General features: G+C 46.7%; 1 protein-coding gene across 1 annotated transcript in view; it reads left to right on the forward strand.

Annotated features, from left to right (window-relative positions):
- The first annotated feature begins 4280 nt into the window (after positions 1-4280).
- LOC146353374 (synaptonemal complex central element protein 1-like) overlaps positions 4281-20077 on the forward strand; it is a 615017-nt gene continuing 599220 nt past the window's right edge. Inside the window, exon 1 of the mRNA XM_084836337.1 lies at positions 4281-4489. Coding sequence (XP_084692463.1) covers positions 4321-4489 — 169 coding nt within the window. The 5' untranslated portion in view covers positions 4281-4320. The remainder of the gene's footprint in view (positions 4490-20077) is intronic.

The following is a 20077-nucleotide window of genomic DNA, read 5'->3' on the forward strand; positions in this document are numbered from 1 at the left end:
ATCCACTTTCGCGCCTCCATTTTCAGGGAGATATGTATAAATTATCCTTTCCGATATCATGGTCTACACATGTGCCACATTTCAACTTCCTAGGAAATGCAGAAGTTCCTCCGCTATCTCAGGCTACACTTCATGTCTCCTTCTCTTTTTAGGGAGAGATGTACAACTGTGTTGACCTTTTAGATTTTTCTGATAATCAGGCTGTCTTGAACTTAGTGCATACCAGCCTTCAACAGGGGCAGCCCATCATGCTGGGGTGAGAAAAGCTGCATCTGTTGAAATCCCCTCCTCTACCCAATGGTTGAAGGAAACTATTCTCCTTTACATCTTCTAATTCTTAAATATGAACCCCTAGGTTCAAGAGGTGAAGGAAAATTGGAATTAAATGGAAAAGAGTATACCACAGGGGGATACTATGGCCCTCAGAACTTCAGTCTGAGGGCCATATGTGACCCTTGGCTAATTTAATGCTGGAATGGGAGGCAGAAGGAGAGGAGGAAGGCAGGAGGGAAATAAATATGGGGAGGGGGCAAAGCCACAGTGGATGGAGCAGCGAGAGCAATCTGTCCCTCCCCCAGCACCTTGCTGGGTGGGGAGGAAAAGAGAGGGAGAGAGGGAGAGAGGGAGAGAGAGAGAGGGAGAGAGGGAGAGAGAGAGAGGGAGAGAGGGAGAGAGAGAGAGAGAGAGAGGGAGAGAGGGAGAGAGAGAGAGAGAGAAGAGGCGGCCCTTCCCAGTTTTGGATCAACAGCTGCCCAAATACCCGCAAGGTAATGCGACCACTAAGAGAAAAAAGGTTCCTTGCTACCTAATCAGGGGCTTTATTTCATCTGGGGATAAGTGCCAATATAATCATTATCCACACAGAAGGTGGGTGCCAGGAAATGTGGATGATTCGAGTGGCCAATAAGAGAAATGGCTGTTAACAATGTGGAAAGTTTGCTGTCTCTGGATAACCCTGTTAGCCCTGATTTATATACCCATTGTCATTTGCAGAGAGCCATATTGTTATCACCCACACAACAGCTCTGTGCAGTACGTCCGCTCTGTGCAGTAGGTTTTGCAGTAAGGAAACAGAGGCCGATAATGGCTTACCCAATGCCATGTAGCAAAGGCAGACCGTGAACCCAAGCATCCCAGACATGTGTCTAGCAAATGCCTACACAAATGCAAATATATTCATGTTGTAAGAGCAGCCATCCCTCAGCACTCAAATAGACATGCTGGACCACAAAACACAGAGAAACCCACAGAGAGGCTGTGGATTCCAAACCTGTCTGGCTGTGTCATTTTTAAAAGGCAAAAACTACAGCCATTGGAGAGGAGCGACATTAAGAGAGATATCAAAGTTCTTTGTCACTCCTCAGAGAACAAGCCCTTGAATTGTGCAAGGTCAAAAAAACTGACTGGCAACAGAAGCTATAGAGCATAGAGCAAGGCACTACATCACATGAAAGCTAAACCACAAACATCAAACAACATCCAGGAATTCCAGTACTTGAGTTTCTAGATGTGGATGCTTCAGGGCTTGTTTAGGGCCCCCCCAACCTTTTTGGGTCAGTGAGCATATTTGGAGTTTTGAGAGACTGCCTTCGGCACTTTCACAAAAAGGCTGTCATGGGGGGGCGGGGTCTTGCCCATTCATAAAATAGTTGCCAGGGTGGGCACAAAACCCTCATTTTCCGACAGCAAACTAGTGAGACTAAAATAAAAGTTACTAACTCAAGAACCTCATAAAAGGCAGTGATGGGGATGAGCACCAAATATACCCCCCCCCTTTTTAACCCAAAGATAGCGGGGGGGGGGAGATTTAATTTTCCAGCATGCCAGCTTCTCAGTTTTTTAAAAAGGTGTAATAAATAAATAAATAAATAAATAAATGAAACCAGGAGGGGCACGGAGCCTGGCGGACACCAAGAGAGGTGTCTGTGGGCACACGGGTGCCCATGGGCACCATGTTGGAGACCCCAGCTTTAGAAGGAGAGATATATGAACATCCCCCAGGTAAACTTTTCAAGTAACTAGGATGTCTTGGCCAGTGTTTATACTGGGGGTGCTTCCAGACGGAGGCCTCCTTGTGCTACCATTCAGCAGGCATTCTGCAGCTATTCCCTCTTTTTTTCTTAATGGATTTTCTGTGATAAGAAAAAAGATGGAAGAAGCTGTGAGAAAGCACAGGATGGTTATGAATGGAAGGCAATGAGGTTTGGACCCACCCACCCACCATACAATTCTGTGAATGGCACCATAAAAGCCTCGTCTGGAAGCATCTCAGTTTTCAGTTTTCCAACATGCAAATCATCTGTTTCTTTAGTGCCACCTAGGTGCATGGCACTTCACAAAGAATGAGGGGATGAGAAGGGAAGCAGAAGAAAGGGGAGGGAAATGGAGGTAAGGGTACCAGGAAAGAATATGAGATTATTTCAGCTGCACATACTCTTCGGCTGAGTTACAGTGGGGTACTGGGTCTAGGGCAGGGGGTGGGGAATCTTGCCCCCACTCCCGGAGGTCGACATTCCTTCATGGGAATGTGGTTGGGGTCTGTTTATTGGCAATGGGTGGGGTTAAGGCCCAGAGCGAGCAGGGCCAAAGCACACATACCTACCTACCACATTCACATACATATACACAAACACACATATATTCACACACACATACAGAGCAGGCGTCAAGAGTCGGCATGGTTGGGCACCTGCTGAGGGCCCATATCCCAGCAGGGGCCCACTGACAACAGCCCCCTGGAGTTGTTTCTCTTCTTCACCATTGCATCTTGTTTGTTCACCTGCCTCTCGCTCTGGGCCAGAAAACGGTGGTGCTGAGAAGGAGCAGTAGATGCCACTGCCTACCTCGCGCTGGCTCTCTGCCTATCAAGCAAGCAAAGGGTAGCAATGATGAGAAAGAGGAGGAGGAAGAGCTGCTGGTGACAACGGTGGTGGGAAGGTAGACTCACTGCGGGAGGGGGCCCACTGAGGCTGTCTTGCCCAAGGGTCTTCAAGAACCTGGAGCTGGCATTGCACACATACATACACTAGGGCAGCCTTCCCCAACCTGGTGCCCTCCCGATGCATTGGACTGCAGTTCCCATCATCCTCAGATGACATGCTGGCTGGGGCTGGTGGGAATTGCAGTTCAATGCATCTAGCCGGCACCAGGTTGGGGCCTTCTTCCAAAAGCTTCATGGGGGTTGGGGGGAATTGAACACAAAATGATGGGATGCAGCAGGGGACAGCACTCCAGTACCTTTAACAAGAGAGAATTTGGGCAGGATCACATTTCTCACCCTGTGCAGTGTACTGCCCTTGCCCAAATCCCCTCTTCGGTTCAGTTATTAACAGTACAAGAGCCCTGTTCTTCTCTGCCTGTGGTTACTTCGTAGTGTGCACATTACAACCAATGCACACACAGCTGAGCACAATTCGCAGGATCAGCGTGCAGACAAAAGGTGCGCGCATGCGTAGGCCCAGCAAGAGCCCCGCAGCGCCTGTGCCAACACGCTCGAAAACAAGCACCTTTGAGTCTAGCAGTACACATAGGAAGTGTGAGTGTGCATGAAGAGGGTCAGCTCAGGGACTGGATTGATGGAGAAAAAAATCAATTATTCAAGAGGCCCAATTAATATTCATAAGCCTCCAAGCACCAAACTGTCAGAGACTGGGAGGGGAAATTAGAACAAGCAGCAGTATGCGGGGGGGGGGGGGAGAAGAGACTGAGCCCTGGTTCCCAGCCCCCAGTTCTATTTCAATACTTGCTGCTGATCAACTCCTACCCAATATGCCACGTTTTCTCAAACTTGGACCAAGAAGGGACCGCACCCAAGAGCTAAGAAAAACCATGCATATGCCCCCTCACATGTGTTAATCTAAGCCAGCAATCCAAAGCCTCCATAATATTTATTGAAAGTAGCTGAAAACATGAGACATACAACCAGGGATTGTGCAGGAGCCACTAAAAAGCATGTTATGTGGCAACTTTGACCATGGCCACCTGTTACCTCTGCCCTCCTTTGCCTGGAGTTAACATGCGCTGTGCCCCCGCCCCCAAATTTCCAAGCAAGTGAGGGAATGTGCTGGTCAGACCTCTGAGCCAGAGGCTACAACTGCCATTATGAAATTACTGTTGCCAGGTGGCAAACTTTTAAAAGGCTACTGTGTGCTTCCCTATTGTCTGTGTTACCCACCTAGAATTCTAAGTGAGGATGCTTAGGAACAATCAATAACAATTTAACAACAAATACTAAAAGCAGTAGCAGCAGCAGCAACCCAGCAGATAAACAAAATTAAACTAGGGCCAGAGAGAATAAAATAGTCTTTATCTGGCATCTAAATGACAACAGTACCAGTGCCAAGGGAAGATTTCTGGGGGAAATGGCCCAAAGAAGTAGGACCCCTACAGAAAAGGCCCTGCCTAGAGCCATCCCCTGGAAGGAGCATCCAAAGCAGGGCTTTTGGTGATGATCTGAATGAGGTTATGGATGAGCTCAACACCTCAGATGGTAAGTGCCATTACCTTTACAGGCTGAGAACTATGAAATGAGCGATGGTCAGCAACAAGCAACCCCAGAGCAAATCCAGCCCACCAGTTGCCTGAAGCGGAGCCCAGAGGGTGCCTTCCCTTACAGGGCTAGCACTTTACTCCATTCGGATATCAGCTCCTGCCTTCACCTCTCCCACCCTCTCATGGGACCGCCTGGAGCAAATTGCTTCACCCTGCTTCGTGGCAGGGCGAACCCTGAAGTGCCACTACCACGAAGCCATCAGTAGCACCAGGGATAGTGGTGTCAAGGGGAGTCATGGTTGGGCACCTCCCAAGGGCCCACACCCCAGCAGAAGCTCACTGACAAGAGCCCCCTGGAATTGCTCCACCTGTTCACCACTGCAGTTTGCTTGTTCACCTGCCTCTAACACTGGTCCACAGAATTGTGGTGGTGAGAAGTAAGAGCAATACACGCCCCTGCCTGCTTGCTCACTGGCTCTCTGCTTGTCAAGCCAGGAAGTGGCAGCGAGGATAGAATGACGAGAAAGAGGAGGAGGTGCAAGAGTAGCTGGTGACCATGGTGGTGAGAAGGTAGACTAGCTGTGGGAGGGGGGCCATTGAGGGCATCTTGCCCAAAGGCCCTCAGACACTTGGAGCCCACACTGAGTGGCACCCTCTGCCACTGCATAACTCAATTCCCTTGCCTTGTACTTGCCCTAAATAACTTCCATGCAGCATACATACACTGTCCAGAGGAGATCCTTCCCCCCTAAACATCAGTTTATTGCATGGGAGGCGAGCTTTGTGAGAAAAGACTCGATCTGCCATCCCAGCTGCTGGCTTACATGGCAGCCTGCTGGTAAATGTTTTTATGCTTCCCCCTTCCCCAGCGTGACTAGATGCAAAGGAAGCTGGAGCATTCTATCCCATAATCATTAGAGCTGCCAACTTTTTAATTGGCCAACTCTTGCATCTGTAACAACAACCTGACATGCAGAAATTTTTGCAGGTGAAGTAAAGTAATGACAAGAATTTTGCTTACTTGACTGCTGTGTGTCAGGTTGATGTTAACACCACAGGAGCATGGGCAAATCAAGAAGTTGGCAACCTTGCTTTTATTAGTTGTGAGTGCAGCTTTTTTTTCTTTTATCATCCCTGTGTGAAAAACTAACCTGTGGAAATTCCCTCTTCTAAATTGCTAGAGATAAAAACTCATGTTCCATTGCATCTGGTCACTACAGGGAAATTAGCTGTTGTTATCCACTGGCAAGGAAAAGGCACTTTTATTATTGCTTCACATGTTCTTCCTTTGCATCTGTTCATCTCCTCTTCCCCAAGAGGTGGGAAGTTCAGGGTAGCCCTTAACAGGATCAGTTGCCTTTGAAAGAGAGGCCACTAGAGACATGTGGTATGTTTAGAATTGTTCTGTTTTTGACAAGGACATATCATAGAATTACAGAATAGAAGGGTTGGAAGGGGCCTATAAGACCATCGAGTCCAACCCCCTGCTCAATGCAGGAATCCAAGTCTGAGCATCCCTGACAGGTGGCTGTCCAGCCTCATCTTGAACGCCTCCAGTGTGGGAGAGCCCACCACCTCCCTTGGTAATTAGTTCCATTGTCATATTGCTCTAACAGTCAGGAAGTTTCTCCTGATGTTCAGCTTCTGAACCTGGCTTCCTGTAACTTGAGCCCATTATTCCGTGTCCTGCACTCTGGGATGATCGAGAAAAGATCCTGGCCTTCCTCTCTGTGACAACCTTTCAAGTACTTAAACAGTGCTATCCTATCTCCCCTCAGTCTTCTCTTCTCAAGGCTAAACATGCCCAGTTCTTTCAGTCTCTCTTCATAGGGCTTTGCTTCCAGTCCCCTGATCATCTTTGTTGCCCTCCTCTGACCCCTCTCCAGCTTGTCTGCATCCTTCTTAAAGTGCGGTGCCCAGAACAGGACACAGTACTCCATAGATTCATAGATTCATAGAATAGTAGGGTTGGAAGGGGCCTACAAGGCCATCGAGTCCAACCCCCTGCTCAATGCAGGAATCCAAGTCAGAGCATCCCTGACAAATGGCTGTCCAGCCTCGTCTTGAAGGCCTCCAGTGTGGGAGAGCCCACCACCTCCCCAGGTAATTGGTTCCATTGTCGTATTGCTCTTACAGTCAGGAAGTTTTTCCTGATGTTCAGCCGGAATCTGGCTTCCTGTAACTTGAGCCCATTATTCCGTGTCCTGCACTCTGGGATGATCAAGAAGAGATCCTGGCCTTCTTCTCTGTGACAACCTTTCAAGTACTTGAAGAGTGCTATCATATCTCCCCTCAGTCTTCTCTTCTCAAGGCTAAACATGCCCAGTTCTTTCAGTCTCTCCTCATAGGGCTTTGTTTCCAGTCCCCTGATCATCTTTGTTGCCCTCCTCTGAACCCTCTCCAGTTTGTCTGCATCCTTCTTAAAGTGTGGTGCCCAGAACTGGACACAGTACTCCCGATGAGGCCTAACCAGTGCTGAGTAGAGGGGAACTAGTACTTCCCGGGATTTGGAAGTGATGCTTCTATGAATGCAGCCCAAAATAGCATTTGCCTTTTTTGCAGCCACATCACATTGTTGGCTCATATTCAGCTTGTGATCGACAACAATTCCAAGATCCTTCTCGCTTGTAGTGTTGTTGAGCCAAGTATCCCCCATCTTGTAACTGTGCATTTGGTTTCTTTTTCCTAGGTGCAGAACTTGGCATTTATCCCTATGAAATGTCATTCTGTTGTTTTCTGCCCAGTGCTCCAGTCTATCAAGATCACTTTGAATTTTGTTTCTGTCTTCCAAGGTATTAGCTATCCCGCCCAATTTTGTGTCATCTGCAAATATGATCAACATTCCCTGCACCTCCTCCTCCAAGTCATTTGATGAAGAGCAAATGTTGAAGAGCACTGGGCCCAGGACTGAGCCCTGTGGTACCTGACTCATTATGTCTCCCCAGTTTGAGAAGATCCCATTGATAAAGACTCTTTGAGTCCAATTCTGTAGCCAACTGTGGATCCACCTGAGAGTTATTTCATCCAGCCCACTTTGAGCTACTTTGCTGATCAGGATATCATGGGGCACTTTGTCAAAAGCTTTGCTAAAGCTGAGGTATATTACGTCCACAGCATTCCCACAGTCCACAAGGGAGGTTATCTGATCAAAAACTGAGATCAGATTTGTCTGGCAGGATTTGTTCTTGACAAATCCATGTTGGCTTCAAGTAATCACTGCATTGTTTTCAAGGTGCTTACAGACTGATTGCTTTATCATCTGCTCCAGAATTTTCCCAGGGATTGATGTCAGACTGACTGGTCCGTAGTTCCCAGGTTCCTCCTTTTTACCCTTTTTGAAGATAGGGACAAGATTAGCCCTCCTCTAGTCATCTGGCACTTCACCCATCCTCCATGATTTCTCAAAGAGAATAGACAGTGGATCTGAGAGCTCTTCTGCCAGTTCTTTTATTACTCTAGGATGCAGTTCATCTGGCCCTGGAGGTCTGAACTCATTCAAAGTAATTAGGTGTTCCTTGACCATATGCCTATCAATCTCAAGCTGGAGTTCTGCCCCTTCAGCCTGTACTTTGCCTTTGCCAGGGGGGTCATAGATCCTCCTTTGGGAGAAGATTGAGCCAAAGTAGGAATTGAGCACTTCTGCCTTCTCTTTGTCATCTGTTATTGTTTTGCCATCCTTATTTAATACCTGAACCACCCTTTCTTTCCTCTGTCTTTTACTACGCATGTATCTGAAGAAAGCCTTTTTGTTGCTTTTAGCTAACCTCAGCTCGTTCTCAGCTTTAGCCTTCCTGATGCCATCCCTGCAATTCTGTGCTACCTGCCTGTACTTTTCCTTTGTTGCTTGGCCTTTCTTCCACTTCCTATGTGTGCACTTTTTTGTTTTCAGGTCATCTCTAAGCTTTTTGTGAAGCCACATTGGCTTCTTCTGTTGTCTTCCACCTTTTTTTCTTGTTGGAATTGTTTGGAATTGTGCCTTGAGAATTTCCTTTTTAAAAAATTCCCACCCATCTTGGATTCCTTTTCTTGTTAGAGTCGCTTGCCATGGGACCTTACTTGTCATAGTTCTGAGTTTATTAAAATCGGCTTTCCTAAAATCCAGGGTATGCGTTTGGCTGCACTCAGCTTTTGCTTCCAAGAACCAAGAACTCAAGTATAACATGGTCGCTTTCCCCCAGAGTTCCTGTAACTGCTACTTTATCCACTGAGTCATCTCTGTTGGTTAGGATGAAGTCAAGGATAGCCGATCCTCTAGTTCCTTCCTCTACTTTCTGTAGGAGGAAGTTATCTGCAACACAAGTCAGGAATTTCCTGGAGGGGCCATGTTTTGCAGAATTTGTCTCCCAACAAGTTTCGGGGAAATTGAAGTCCCCCATTGTTACTACATCATGCTTCCTTGAAACATTGGCTATTGGCTTTTCAAAAGTTTCATCTTGTCTTCTCCTTGATTGGGTGGCCGGTAGTAAACTCCAACCACCATGTTCCTTTTATTCTGTGCTCCATTTATTTTAACCCAGATGCTCTCAATGGGGCTATATATATTGAGCAGGTCTTACAGGGGCACAGAAGCAAGTGCACAGGCAGGTGGTGCTAGTCCAAAGCAGTATTAGCACTAGTGTTACCAACTTTTGAACTGATCCATGTTCCCCTGCTTTTAACCACAGCTCAAGCAAAGAGCTGGATGCATCTGATCTTCGAAGCTAAGCAGAGTCAGCACTGATTAGTACTTGGATGGGAGACCACCTGGGAATCAGGCTTCCTGCACTGAGCAGGGGGTTGGACTCAATGGTCTTGTAGGCCCCTTCCAACCCTATGATTCTGTGAGATTTTTAAGAAAATGTACATGATATGCAGACATCAGTAGGTGATGTTTATCACCATGCTGAAATGCTTCACCTACTGATTTCTGCACGTACCCTGTTGTCAAAGACTGGGCCATTTTATTTGGTCAGTTGGCAACCCTAAGAGCAATCTCCAACCTAAATTCTGCTCCCCCCCCCACCCGCTCCAAATGCTACTCTCTTTGCACATGCTCTTCGCCATTCCAGCCACCCAGGTCAAAATAGATTCATCGCTCCATCCTGGGAAGGCAAGTGTTTTTCTGGATTAAGATTGCCAACTAACCAAGAAAAATGTCCTGGCCTCTGCCTTTAAGACCAGCTTGGTATGCACAAATCAACCAATGATACTTTTCGCTATATAGAGAGAAACATTGTATCCTGCTAATGTTTGTCCATCAGGCTTCTGTTAAAGCCATGAGAGTAGGGGTCTGTGAGAGAAGTTGGCAACAAATTGTCATTGCACTGTATTAGCTGCTAGGCAAGAGACGCTGAACCTCTTTCAGCCAGTTGGCTGAACTCCATTTTGGAGAAGCTCGCAGGGGCTGCCTTCCAGGGGTGAGTGGGGCAAAAGGGGCAGAGCCAAGAATACCAGCATATTGTAGCTTTCAGCTCCTACTGCCAGTAAGTAAGCCTTAGGAGAGGCATTTCAACCATTTAGAATGGAGAAGAAATTGCACAAAAGCTGGAAAGCCACCAACTGATTGGTGGTCCTATAGAGATAGACAGATGCAGAGATTTCACCATGTGCATGGCTCTCAACAGTTCATTTGCTAGTCGTTCGTCATTGTACCAGACCCACACCAAAGGTTCCCCTTCCTTTTCCCCCCTAAACCGTCTCTGTGCCTTTAAGAGCAGCCTGACACACAGAAAATTAGCAGGTGATGCTTTTCCTGGTGTGAAGATGCTTGGCAGGCACATCTTGTCATGGCAAGGGTATGAAAAGCTGTGGCTGCCAAAACTCTTCTACCCGGACTGTCTGCCCTTGTGTTTCCTCACCCTAGTTATCACAGACCATTGTTTCTTATAACAGCAGACAATTACAATTACCAAACAACAAAAGCCAAGCAAAACAATGGGGGCTGTTGTTGAATCTGTTGCTTAAGCTGAGTGGGTGCTTTCTGACCCTTCCAATCTGGACCATTTGTTGAGTCATTAAAATCTATGGACCAGAGACTATAGGAGGTTGGAGTTTTCAGACACAACAGACAGATACTCAACCTGAGGAAATCTGCCAAGACTGGCCTATCTCATTCTGATCTTGGGCGTTTCCATCCTAGTTTATTCACCGTGGAACAGCCACTTTTCCCCCCACCTAGAGTGCTTCCAGATGGGCAGCTCATAATGTTAAAAATCAAAAAGGCACTGTGCAGCTATTCCATCTTCCCCTTCTTAACAGATTGTTTTTGCGCCCTCACTTTTATCGGGCATCAACATAAGCATTTGCTTCATGAACCCATTGTCCTCACGTGTTTTGCCTGTGCTGCTTCTGTCTTTTCCCAGCCTGCAAAAAATATAACAAAATAATAATGGAACAGTAGCACAGTTCCAAAGGTGCAGATCGCTTTAGCATGAGTACTTTTTCATCTTTCTTAAGAGGCATGGTTCTGATGTGTAGAAGTGATATATCGGGCTATTTTGCTTATGATCTATATTTTGACATGCCTTCACTATTATTTTTCTGCTCAGCACCATTTTGGCTGTATTTTCTTTTGTATTATCTTTTAACCTGTAGTTTTTCATTCATACATACATACACATATGCACACATATCATACACACATGCACATTAAAATGTTTGTGTAATAATGCTTAAACAAAAAAATGTTTTAGTACAAATTTTCTGTTCACTACTATTTTATGACAGTGGTTATTTTTTTAAAATCATGTTCTTCTACTCCATAATGTTATTAAAAGTTATCATACTATAGCACTGAAAATTTAAAAGTGCTTTAGCACTAATTTGAAAAATGATTTTAAATTTACTTTTAAATGTTTTTTAAAATGGCATGTTCAGGTGGATTGTCCCTTGCCCTCCCACGTAGCTATGTCATGCCGGCTGGCATGGATAGAACATAGCCAGGTGCACATACACACAAAAGCAGTATTTATTTTATTTGGTTATTATTTATTACACTTATATCTGCCTTTTTTCCTCTTGCAAGGAACCCAAGGCAGCTTACATGGTCCCCCTCCTTTCCATTTTATCCTCACAACAACCCTGTGAGGTAGGTTAGGGTGAGAGGAAGTGACTGGCCCAAGGTCACTCAGTGAGCTTTATGGCCAAGTGAAGACTAGAACCCGGATCACCTGAGTCCCAGTCCAGCACTCTCACCACTATACCACAACTGGCTATACTATCCCCAAAGTGTCAATTGCAATTCTGCACGTAGCTTACAGTGGAAGACCAATGACTGTGCACAGTGCTAGAAGCCACCAGTCTGGAAGCAGGCATGTAGTCAGAATCACTTAAATCAGATTAGTTGCCTCTTAAATCCTCTAACCCACTGGCCTTTGATCTTTCCAAAGACCCACCTTTAACCCCAATGTGCAATATGGGCTCCACTTTAATTAGGCAACCATATATTGCAAGATCTCCGTCTATCCCTCTTTCTCTTTCCCTCTCTCCTTTGCTCTGTGCAGAAGATGGTCATTGTGGGCAATGCTCAAACCCTCTTGTCATATTCCCAAGCCGGGTGGCTGAAGAGAGCTCCGAATAGGAATGTCAAACTCACATGAGCTGGAGGGCCAAATTCATAATTTCAGAGATGCCATTATCACCAAAGTGTCACTTCTGTGCAAGTGCACAGCCAAATTATAACTTTCACCCTAATCAGACGGCAAAATAAGGGGGGTGTAAATTGTTTTGCAGTTTGGGCAACTTACCTATTCTTAAACACTTATTTACAAGAACAAAAAAGTGTTATGCATGCACACATTTTACTATGCGTAAATGTGAGTTCCTGAGGACTCCAGGAATATTTGAACCAGGGCCGGCCCCATGTTTAGGGAAAGTGGGACAGTTGCTTCAGGCAGTTGATTTAGGATGTCATGAAGTACGGTGGCCATTTGTGAATGGCCAAGGGGGAGGACAGGCATCATCAAACAGAATACAAAAGATGACACCAATTTGCATAAAGTTTGCATCAGCTAATTTATATGTACAGATGCAAATTTAGAAATAATTATTCTAATTTAAACAGATACAGTACATCTCACCATGGTGTGGAAGACTGTGACCGGGTGACCTGTGTGTCTTGCTTAGCCTGCTGTCCAGGTTCTGTTGATGGGCAGCTTCAAGTTCCGTCTCTTCCTTCTGAGGGTCCTTTATCTTTATACCAAACGTGGATTGGCCAGCCCTTGAAATGGGGGATGCCTTTGAAATAGAGGACAGTCCTCTGGCAGCCCTTCAAACTGAGGAATGTCCTCTGTAAAAGAAGACACATGGCCACTCTATGACAGCAAATGGTTCTTTATTTGTTGTTGTTGTTGTTGTTGTTATTATTGACTCCCAGGGGGAGGCACTTGTGGAATTTCCTACTTATAGTGCCTTAGGTACTATGCACCTTGATGTGAGTGAGGGGGCACCATTGTGCGTTTCCACCTCAGGCAGCAAAATATATTGGGCCAGCCCAGATATGAACATATGAAACTGCCTTGTATTGAGTTAAGCTGAGTCTAACTAGCTCAGAATAATCTGCCCCCACAGCATTTCCACCCACAAACATGCATTTTAAAAATAAATATGTGAGCACATCTCACCATCTCTCTCTCTCTCTCTCTCACACACACACACACACACACACACACACACGTGGTGGTATTGGGCCAGAAGTGACAGGGTTTGGCAAGTCAGCCCCTACATTTCTACTTAACAGCATTGGCTTCTTAGCCATGAAATGGTTTCTGTCTAATTTGTGTGGAAGGTGCTACATCAGTGACTGCGAAAGGGCCTGGTGGATTTTCTGGGCCTTATGTTTTACATCCGGGGTGGACTTGTGGCCCTCTAGGTATTTTGGCCTACAACTTCCATCAGCCCTAGCCAGCATAGCCAAAGGTGAGGGATCATGGGAGGTATAGGCCAAAACACCTGGAGGGCCACAAGTTGGCCACCCATTTTACACCTGAGGTGGATTCCCCACCTTCTGTCTGCACGCTTAGACTGCAGCAGTTCTTCCCGACTGACACATGCAAAAGCACAAGGGCTGAGTTCTTCTGCCCATGGAATGGTGGGACAGAACTCCCAGGCACCTCCCCGCCCCCAGCCTTCCACTGCCTCCAGGCCTTTTCCCCAACCCACTTTCTCTAAATAGATTTCCCATAAAAAGCTCATTTCGTGACCAGCCTCACGCAGCAACCTTCCCAGCAAAGCTGACAGTTCTGAACAAGAGTGCCAGGGACAACGAGAAGGCCGGTGAGGTCAGGATTAACAGCAGCAGTAGCAGAGGGGAAAACAGACCTTCTTTGCAGGCCTCGTCAGCAAGGGCAAGCAGCCATCCTGAACGCATGTATTCCTCACCCCCACGACAAGAACAAGGGAAGCAACGAGATGGGGACAAAAGGCCAGGATCAGCGTGGTGCCCATTCGGAATCAATGACAACTTGGGTGCTGCCCTCCAATCCCTTTCCCTTACTAATAATGCAAGCCCTCTTAAAGTCCCAGCCTTCATCTGCAGTTCTGCTCTCTCTTCTCTCTCTCTCTCGCTTTGACACATCTCTATTTTTAGCTTCCCCTTCACGACATTTGGCTGCTGTTGCTGCTCTCGGCCCTCGTGCAAATGAGCTCACGCTCTACCTCACACGACTCGATCACAGCACCTTCCAGGCCTAGCGCCAGTTCAGCAGCTGGGGGTGGGGGTAGTGGAGGAAGGACAGGACACGACACAAAGAGTCTGAAATCCTTTAGCCACTGCTGGCCCTGTTCTTCCTTATGGTGCCCTGTGCAAGGCATCAGTTTGACATAATGTTAAGTATATCAGAAGACTAGGCCTGGGGAGTCCCAGGTTCAAATCCCTACTCAGGCCATGAAGCTCACTGGGTGCGCTTGGTCTAGTCACTATTGCCCAGGCAAACCTACCTCACAGGATAGTTGTGAGGATGAAATGCGGGGGCGGGGAGGGGTGTACACTGCCTTGACTTCATTGGAAGAAAGGTGGAATATAAATGTAATAAATAAATAACTGTCCCCCATATACAGCCCTGCATCCCATAAACATCTTCACGGCCTTGGTCTGCTCAAGTTCTACACCATTGTCTCCACATGTCCAAAACCTAAGCCAGTCCATGTACTGCCATCTTTCCCCTCATAATTGCCACCTGAAACCCCACCGAGGCCTACATATTTTAGAAATTGCAGTATTCATTCCCTACGCCCTGTCACAAACTCCAGGACTGGCTGAAATTGTCTCCTGACTCTACCAGCTTTTCAAGCACCACATTAATACAGCAAACCGCATTCTCTCTCGTTGGGGTGTCTCCTGTGTCCAATCATAAGGAGCCTTCTAACAGCGCTGCCCTGAATTTCTGAGAAGCGCTGGGACAGAAACCTAAGGAAATACATAGAAAAATAAATAAATGTTCATTTAAGGATGCCAGGTCCAAACTTTGGGAAGGCTCTGACTCCTTTAAGAGTTGCATCAATGGTAGAATTTCACCAGGTGCAGATTTTCCCAGGACAGAGCAACCACGATGGAAGAAGCCACATTCCTGGTTGAGTTTTCCTTTCTATGCAGTTCTTAAAGCAAGGGTGCAGAACTTCAGGCCCGGGGGCCAAATACAGCCCTCCAGGGTTCCCCAGAAGGCCAAACCACTTCCCCTAGCCACACCCCCTATCCCTGAACTGCCAATTGTTGGATAGTTTCCTGGCTTTTGTGCAGTCCCCTCCCCTCCCCTCCCCTCCCCTCTAAAAGGCTGAAATGCTTCTCCTAAGGCTTAGTTACTGGCAGGAAGAGCTTTAAGCTAACATATGCTGGTATTCTTGGCCCCGCCCACCACAGGAATGCAGCCCTCCCCTCTGAAGTGGCATTTGGCCCTTGGGCGGGAAGAGGCTCTGCATCCCTGTCTTAAAGGGCCAGGAGTCTTCTGCCAATCCTAAGAGGGAGGGAGAATTCTGGAGTTGGCTGGAGGCACCTAACTCTGCTCCAGCGGAGGGGTGGCTGACTTCACAGCACTAGCAGGCCTTCATTCCAGGCTTGCATTCCCCGCCAGTTTAAGGGAACATGGGCAGAGAAGAGTAGGAAGAGCAAGCGACAGAAAGAAGCTGGAGAATCTAGGCAGTCCAGGGACCTTGCTCTCATCTAGGCAGTCTGGCAACATCCCTCAGATAGAATCCATAGCTACGGTTGTGAGGTCTAGACCCTTAAGAGGACCCCTATCTACTGCCTTCAAGGGTTGCATAGGAGAGCAAATCTCACCACGGCTGGCTTTTCCCATCTTTGTGCTGTGATGAAGGGAGAGGTGATACCCGGTGGAGTTTTCTCTTCTGCGTAACCCTTAAAGGGACAGGAGCCCTCTCACAGGGTCTGGACCTAGCAATCCAACTTCACCTCTCTCCTTGCTGCTGGGGTATCAGTTACTGAACCCATGTCTCAGTTTGGGGTCTCTCTTCCCTCCCTCAACCAGCCTTGTCCGCCTCAAACAATTCTAACCCCCACTTGCTCCAGGGAGTTATGTCCTCTCATCCATTCCTCCCTCCAGAGATCTACAAGGCTTGTCAGACCCTAGCTGTTCCACACAGTGGTTTATCTAGGTCACCAATTACCCAGCAGGCCCTGCTGCCACCAGCACCACTGCCTAGCAAATCCTATCCTGCACAGATGGGACAAATCAACAGCACCAGAGTTCAGGGACCAGTCATTGATTTTGCTCCCAGGGATGGGGAGAGGGGGCACTCGGTAGCGCACAACTCGCCCTCAAGCCTCCAAAAGAATGAGCAGAAGCCTCAGCATCTGCACCAGCTGTTTTCCTTGAGATAAATCCAAGGGCATCCTAAGCACTGTGGCATCTCATCAGTGATGTTGGCAACCCTGATCAGGGTATCAAACTCGGTTTATTTCATTGGTATATCAGTGCTTTATTAAAGATCTACTATACTTCTCTAGACAGCATAGTAAGAAGCAGAGACATCACCTTGCCGACAAAGGTCCGTCTAATCAAAGCTACGGTTTTCCCAGTAGTAATGTATGGCTGTGAGAGCTGGACTATAAGGAAGGCTGAGCGCCGAAGAATTGATGCCTTCGAACTGTGGTGCTGGAGAAGACTCTTACGAGTGCCCTGGACTGCAAGGAGGTCAAATCAGTCCATCCTAAAGGAAATCAACCCTGAGTGCTCATTGGAAGGACAGATACTGAAGCTGAAGCTGAAATATTTTGGCCACCTAATGCGAAGAGAAAACTCCCTGGAAAAGACCCTGATGCTGGGAAAGACTGAAGGCAAAAGGAGAAGGGGACGGCAGAGGATGAGATGGCTAGATAGCATCACAGATGCAATGAATATGAACTTGAGCACGCTCCGGGAGAGAGCGCAGGACAGGAAGGCCTGGCGTGCTATGGTCCATGGGGTCACGAAGAGTCAGACACGACTGAACGACTGAACAACAACAACATACTTCCCTACATTTTTTCCCCATCTCAGCAGACATCTCAAGGAATACTGTCCTGCCCTTAACTTTGCCACTTGAAATGGCTGTCTAGGGAGCTTGCTCACAAATAGATCTGTTCATGGATACATTTCACATGCTGTTTCACATGGCAAGAATACCTTAAGCAAATCTGCTCACAAGCAAGCACCCCAGTCAGCGATTTCAAGAAATGTGCTGGTGAGTGTCTACCTGTGGATCTGCTCTCAAGTAAGTCCTTCAACCTGCCCTGCAAGCAGCAGGCGAGAGAGACTTTCCAGGATATATTTGTTTGTTTTAGTTTTATTTTACCACATAAATTGGAAACTTGGCAAAGATATATGCATTCTCCTACAAAGCCTATAGCCAAAGCTATAATTCCATCAAAGGAGTTTTCCTCTGATGCATTTGAATGGTTAGAGGAAAACTAGTTTGGTGGAATCTTATTTAAACTACACATTTTATTTTACCTGCAATTAAAACCAACAACCATCACACTGAAACCAAAGAACATTACAAAACATTAGCAATAGTGGCAGATGTTAAAACCACTTAAGACCCCATACCGGTAAGATAAAAACAACACCATCAGAACATCTAAAAGGCCTGAGAAATAACCACAACAACAAGTCTTCACTTGATGCTGAAAAAAGTTGGTGCCAGACAAGACAATCTTGGGAGAAAATCCAAAGATAGGATGCCAGCACTGAAAAGGCCTGTGTCTGGTGTCACCAACTAGCTTACCTCAGATGGCAGCGGGACCTGAAGAATGGCTTCTGAAGACAATATCAGGGTCCAAGCAGGTTCATGTGGGAACAAGTGGCCCTTGAGGTATACTGGCCCTAAGCCATATAGGGCTTTGCTGAATAACAAAGCTACTTGCAGCTAACCCTTTGATATGGAGGGATGGGGGGGGGGTTCTCACAATTCTTGTACTGCTATTTGGGCAGTGTGAGGCAGGGCCAGCCCTACCACTGGGTAGAGTGAGGAAACTGCCTCAGGTGGCAGATGGTGTGGGGCAACAGAAGCAACCCTTGGTCATTCCCCCCCCCCCCGTTGGAGGGCAAAGCTGTGTGCCACCTGGCCTGTCCAGCAACTCCTAAACCTGCTGCCTTTGGCTGCGGTGGAAAACATTGTCTCGTTGTGTCCCACAACCCTCAGCCAGCATGACCAGTGGCTTGAGGTTGGGGAAGGCTGGTTTAAGGGTTGTGAAGGGGAGGAAACTTCAGCAGTGCAGCTTGTCCTGTAGGGATGAGAAAAGTGATCAAAATTCCCTCTTTTACACAGCCGTTAAGTATTCAGCTAGTCACCCTCGCTTGCAGAGATTCCAACCTACCTTCTTTTTGTGCCAGGTCAAATTCCTCTCAAACGGAACAGACAACCATATAAGTAGGAGTGTGAGTCCATTTGCCCCAGCCAAAGCTCTTAAAGATTTTTTAAAGTAGGAGTTTGATTGATCGTAGTAGTGACGATGTGCTATAGCAATGTGCTTGGGGTGTGTATCAACACATAAGTCATTGCGGCTTGATCTCTGATTGATTTATGGACTTACCAGTTTTTAGAGATGTTCTACATTTTGGTGTGATCATATGGTTGCATTCTTCACATATTTTTGAACTTTTGCCATTGTTAGCCCCCTATGGCTAAAGCAAATTAAAATGCTACCTTCTTAAGAGAGGTGGGAAGAATCTATATGGGCAAAGCCTTTCTCCCTGGGCTGGAGAATATGCTTAGCAGGCACAGATGAGCAACAGCCTGTGAATTCACAGAAAAGTATATTCAAAATTCAGAATATTCAGAGCCAGTGTAGTGTAGTGGTGAGAGTGACGGACTGGGAGCCGGGAGAGCCGGGTTCTAGTCCCCACTTGGCCAAGGAAGCTCACTGGGTGACTCTGGGCCAGTCACAGACTCTCAGCCCAACCCACCTCACAGGGTTGTTGTTGTGAGGATAAAACGGAGAGGAGGAGGATAATGTAAGCTGCCTTGGGTTCCTTGCAAGAGGAAAAAGGCGGGATATAAATGCAATAAATAGATAAATAGATAGATCAATCAATCAATCAATAAGAACACCTTCCTCGTAAAGTACATGTATTTTACTTGTACTTTACATGTACATGTAGAGAGGCATTATTCTGAATAAACCTATCTAACGGTGAAGACAGATTTAACATTTTAAGGATGGTAGAGGTGGCCAGACTAACATACATCTGTCTTATTAGTAATCATCTGTCTTACTTGTTTATATAGTACAGGGTTGGGGAACCTGTGGCCCTCTAGATTACATTGGGATGATGGGAGTTGGAGTCCAACAACATCTGGAGAGCCACAGGTTCCCCATCCCAGATTTAGTACATTTACATCCCACCTTTCTTCCATCATTGAATTCAAGTCAGCACTCATGGGGTTCCCAGGCGGTCTCCCATCCAAGCACTGACTAGACCTAGACCTCCTTAGCTTCAGCCAGGTAGCCACACCATCTGCCTTCAGATCATGTCCTGGGCTGCCACCCTTTTCTCTGTTCCTGCTCTTGATATGATATCCCCTGTGCATCTTATGAATCAATCAATCAATCAATCAATCAATCAGTCAATCAATTGTTTTGCCTGCTTTTTCATATCACAAGGTTTCAGGATGGGTAAAACATTTCAAACCATAGCCTGAGAAAATCAAAATCACCATGCCCTGCAACATTGATAAACATGCTGTCCCTGCTGCTCCTGTGAAACTTTGACACAGAAATTGTCTGGAAGACACTTTCCCTGCCACTTTTCACCATGTCTAGAGACTTTTACCTACCCAATTGTCTCCCCCAAACACCAGCCACTAGGAAGTGATGCAACCCCCCTAAGGAAGCAGAGAGCATATTGGGAATCCCTCCCTGCAGTCCTGAACTCTCTACATCTCCTGTGACATCACAGTAGGTTAGCCAGTAGATTGCAAATAAGGCTTATTTAACTAAGCCAGGATTGGGCAACTTGTGGCCCTCCAGATGTTCTGGCCTACAACTCCCATCAGCACTAGCTAGCGTAGCCAATGGTGAGGAATGATGAAAGTTAGAGTCCAACAACAAGATGCCCACCTCTGGAATATACCGAAACAAGAGCTCTGCCAGCTGTGACCTTCACAATTCTCT

The sequence above is a fragment of the Heloderma suspectum genome, chromosome 2 (assembly GCF_057233095.1).
Source record: "Heloderma suspectum isolate Gila_16-S chromosome 2, 16-S_ref, whole genome shotgun sequence".
Taxonomy (NCBI): domain Eukaryota; kingdom Metazoa; phylum Chordata; class Lepidosauria; order Squamata; family Helodermatidae; genus Heloderma; species Heloderma suspectum.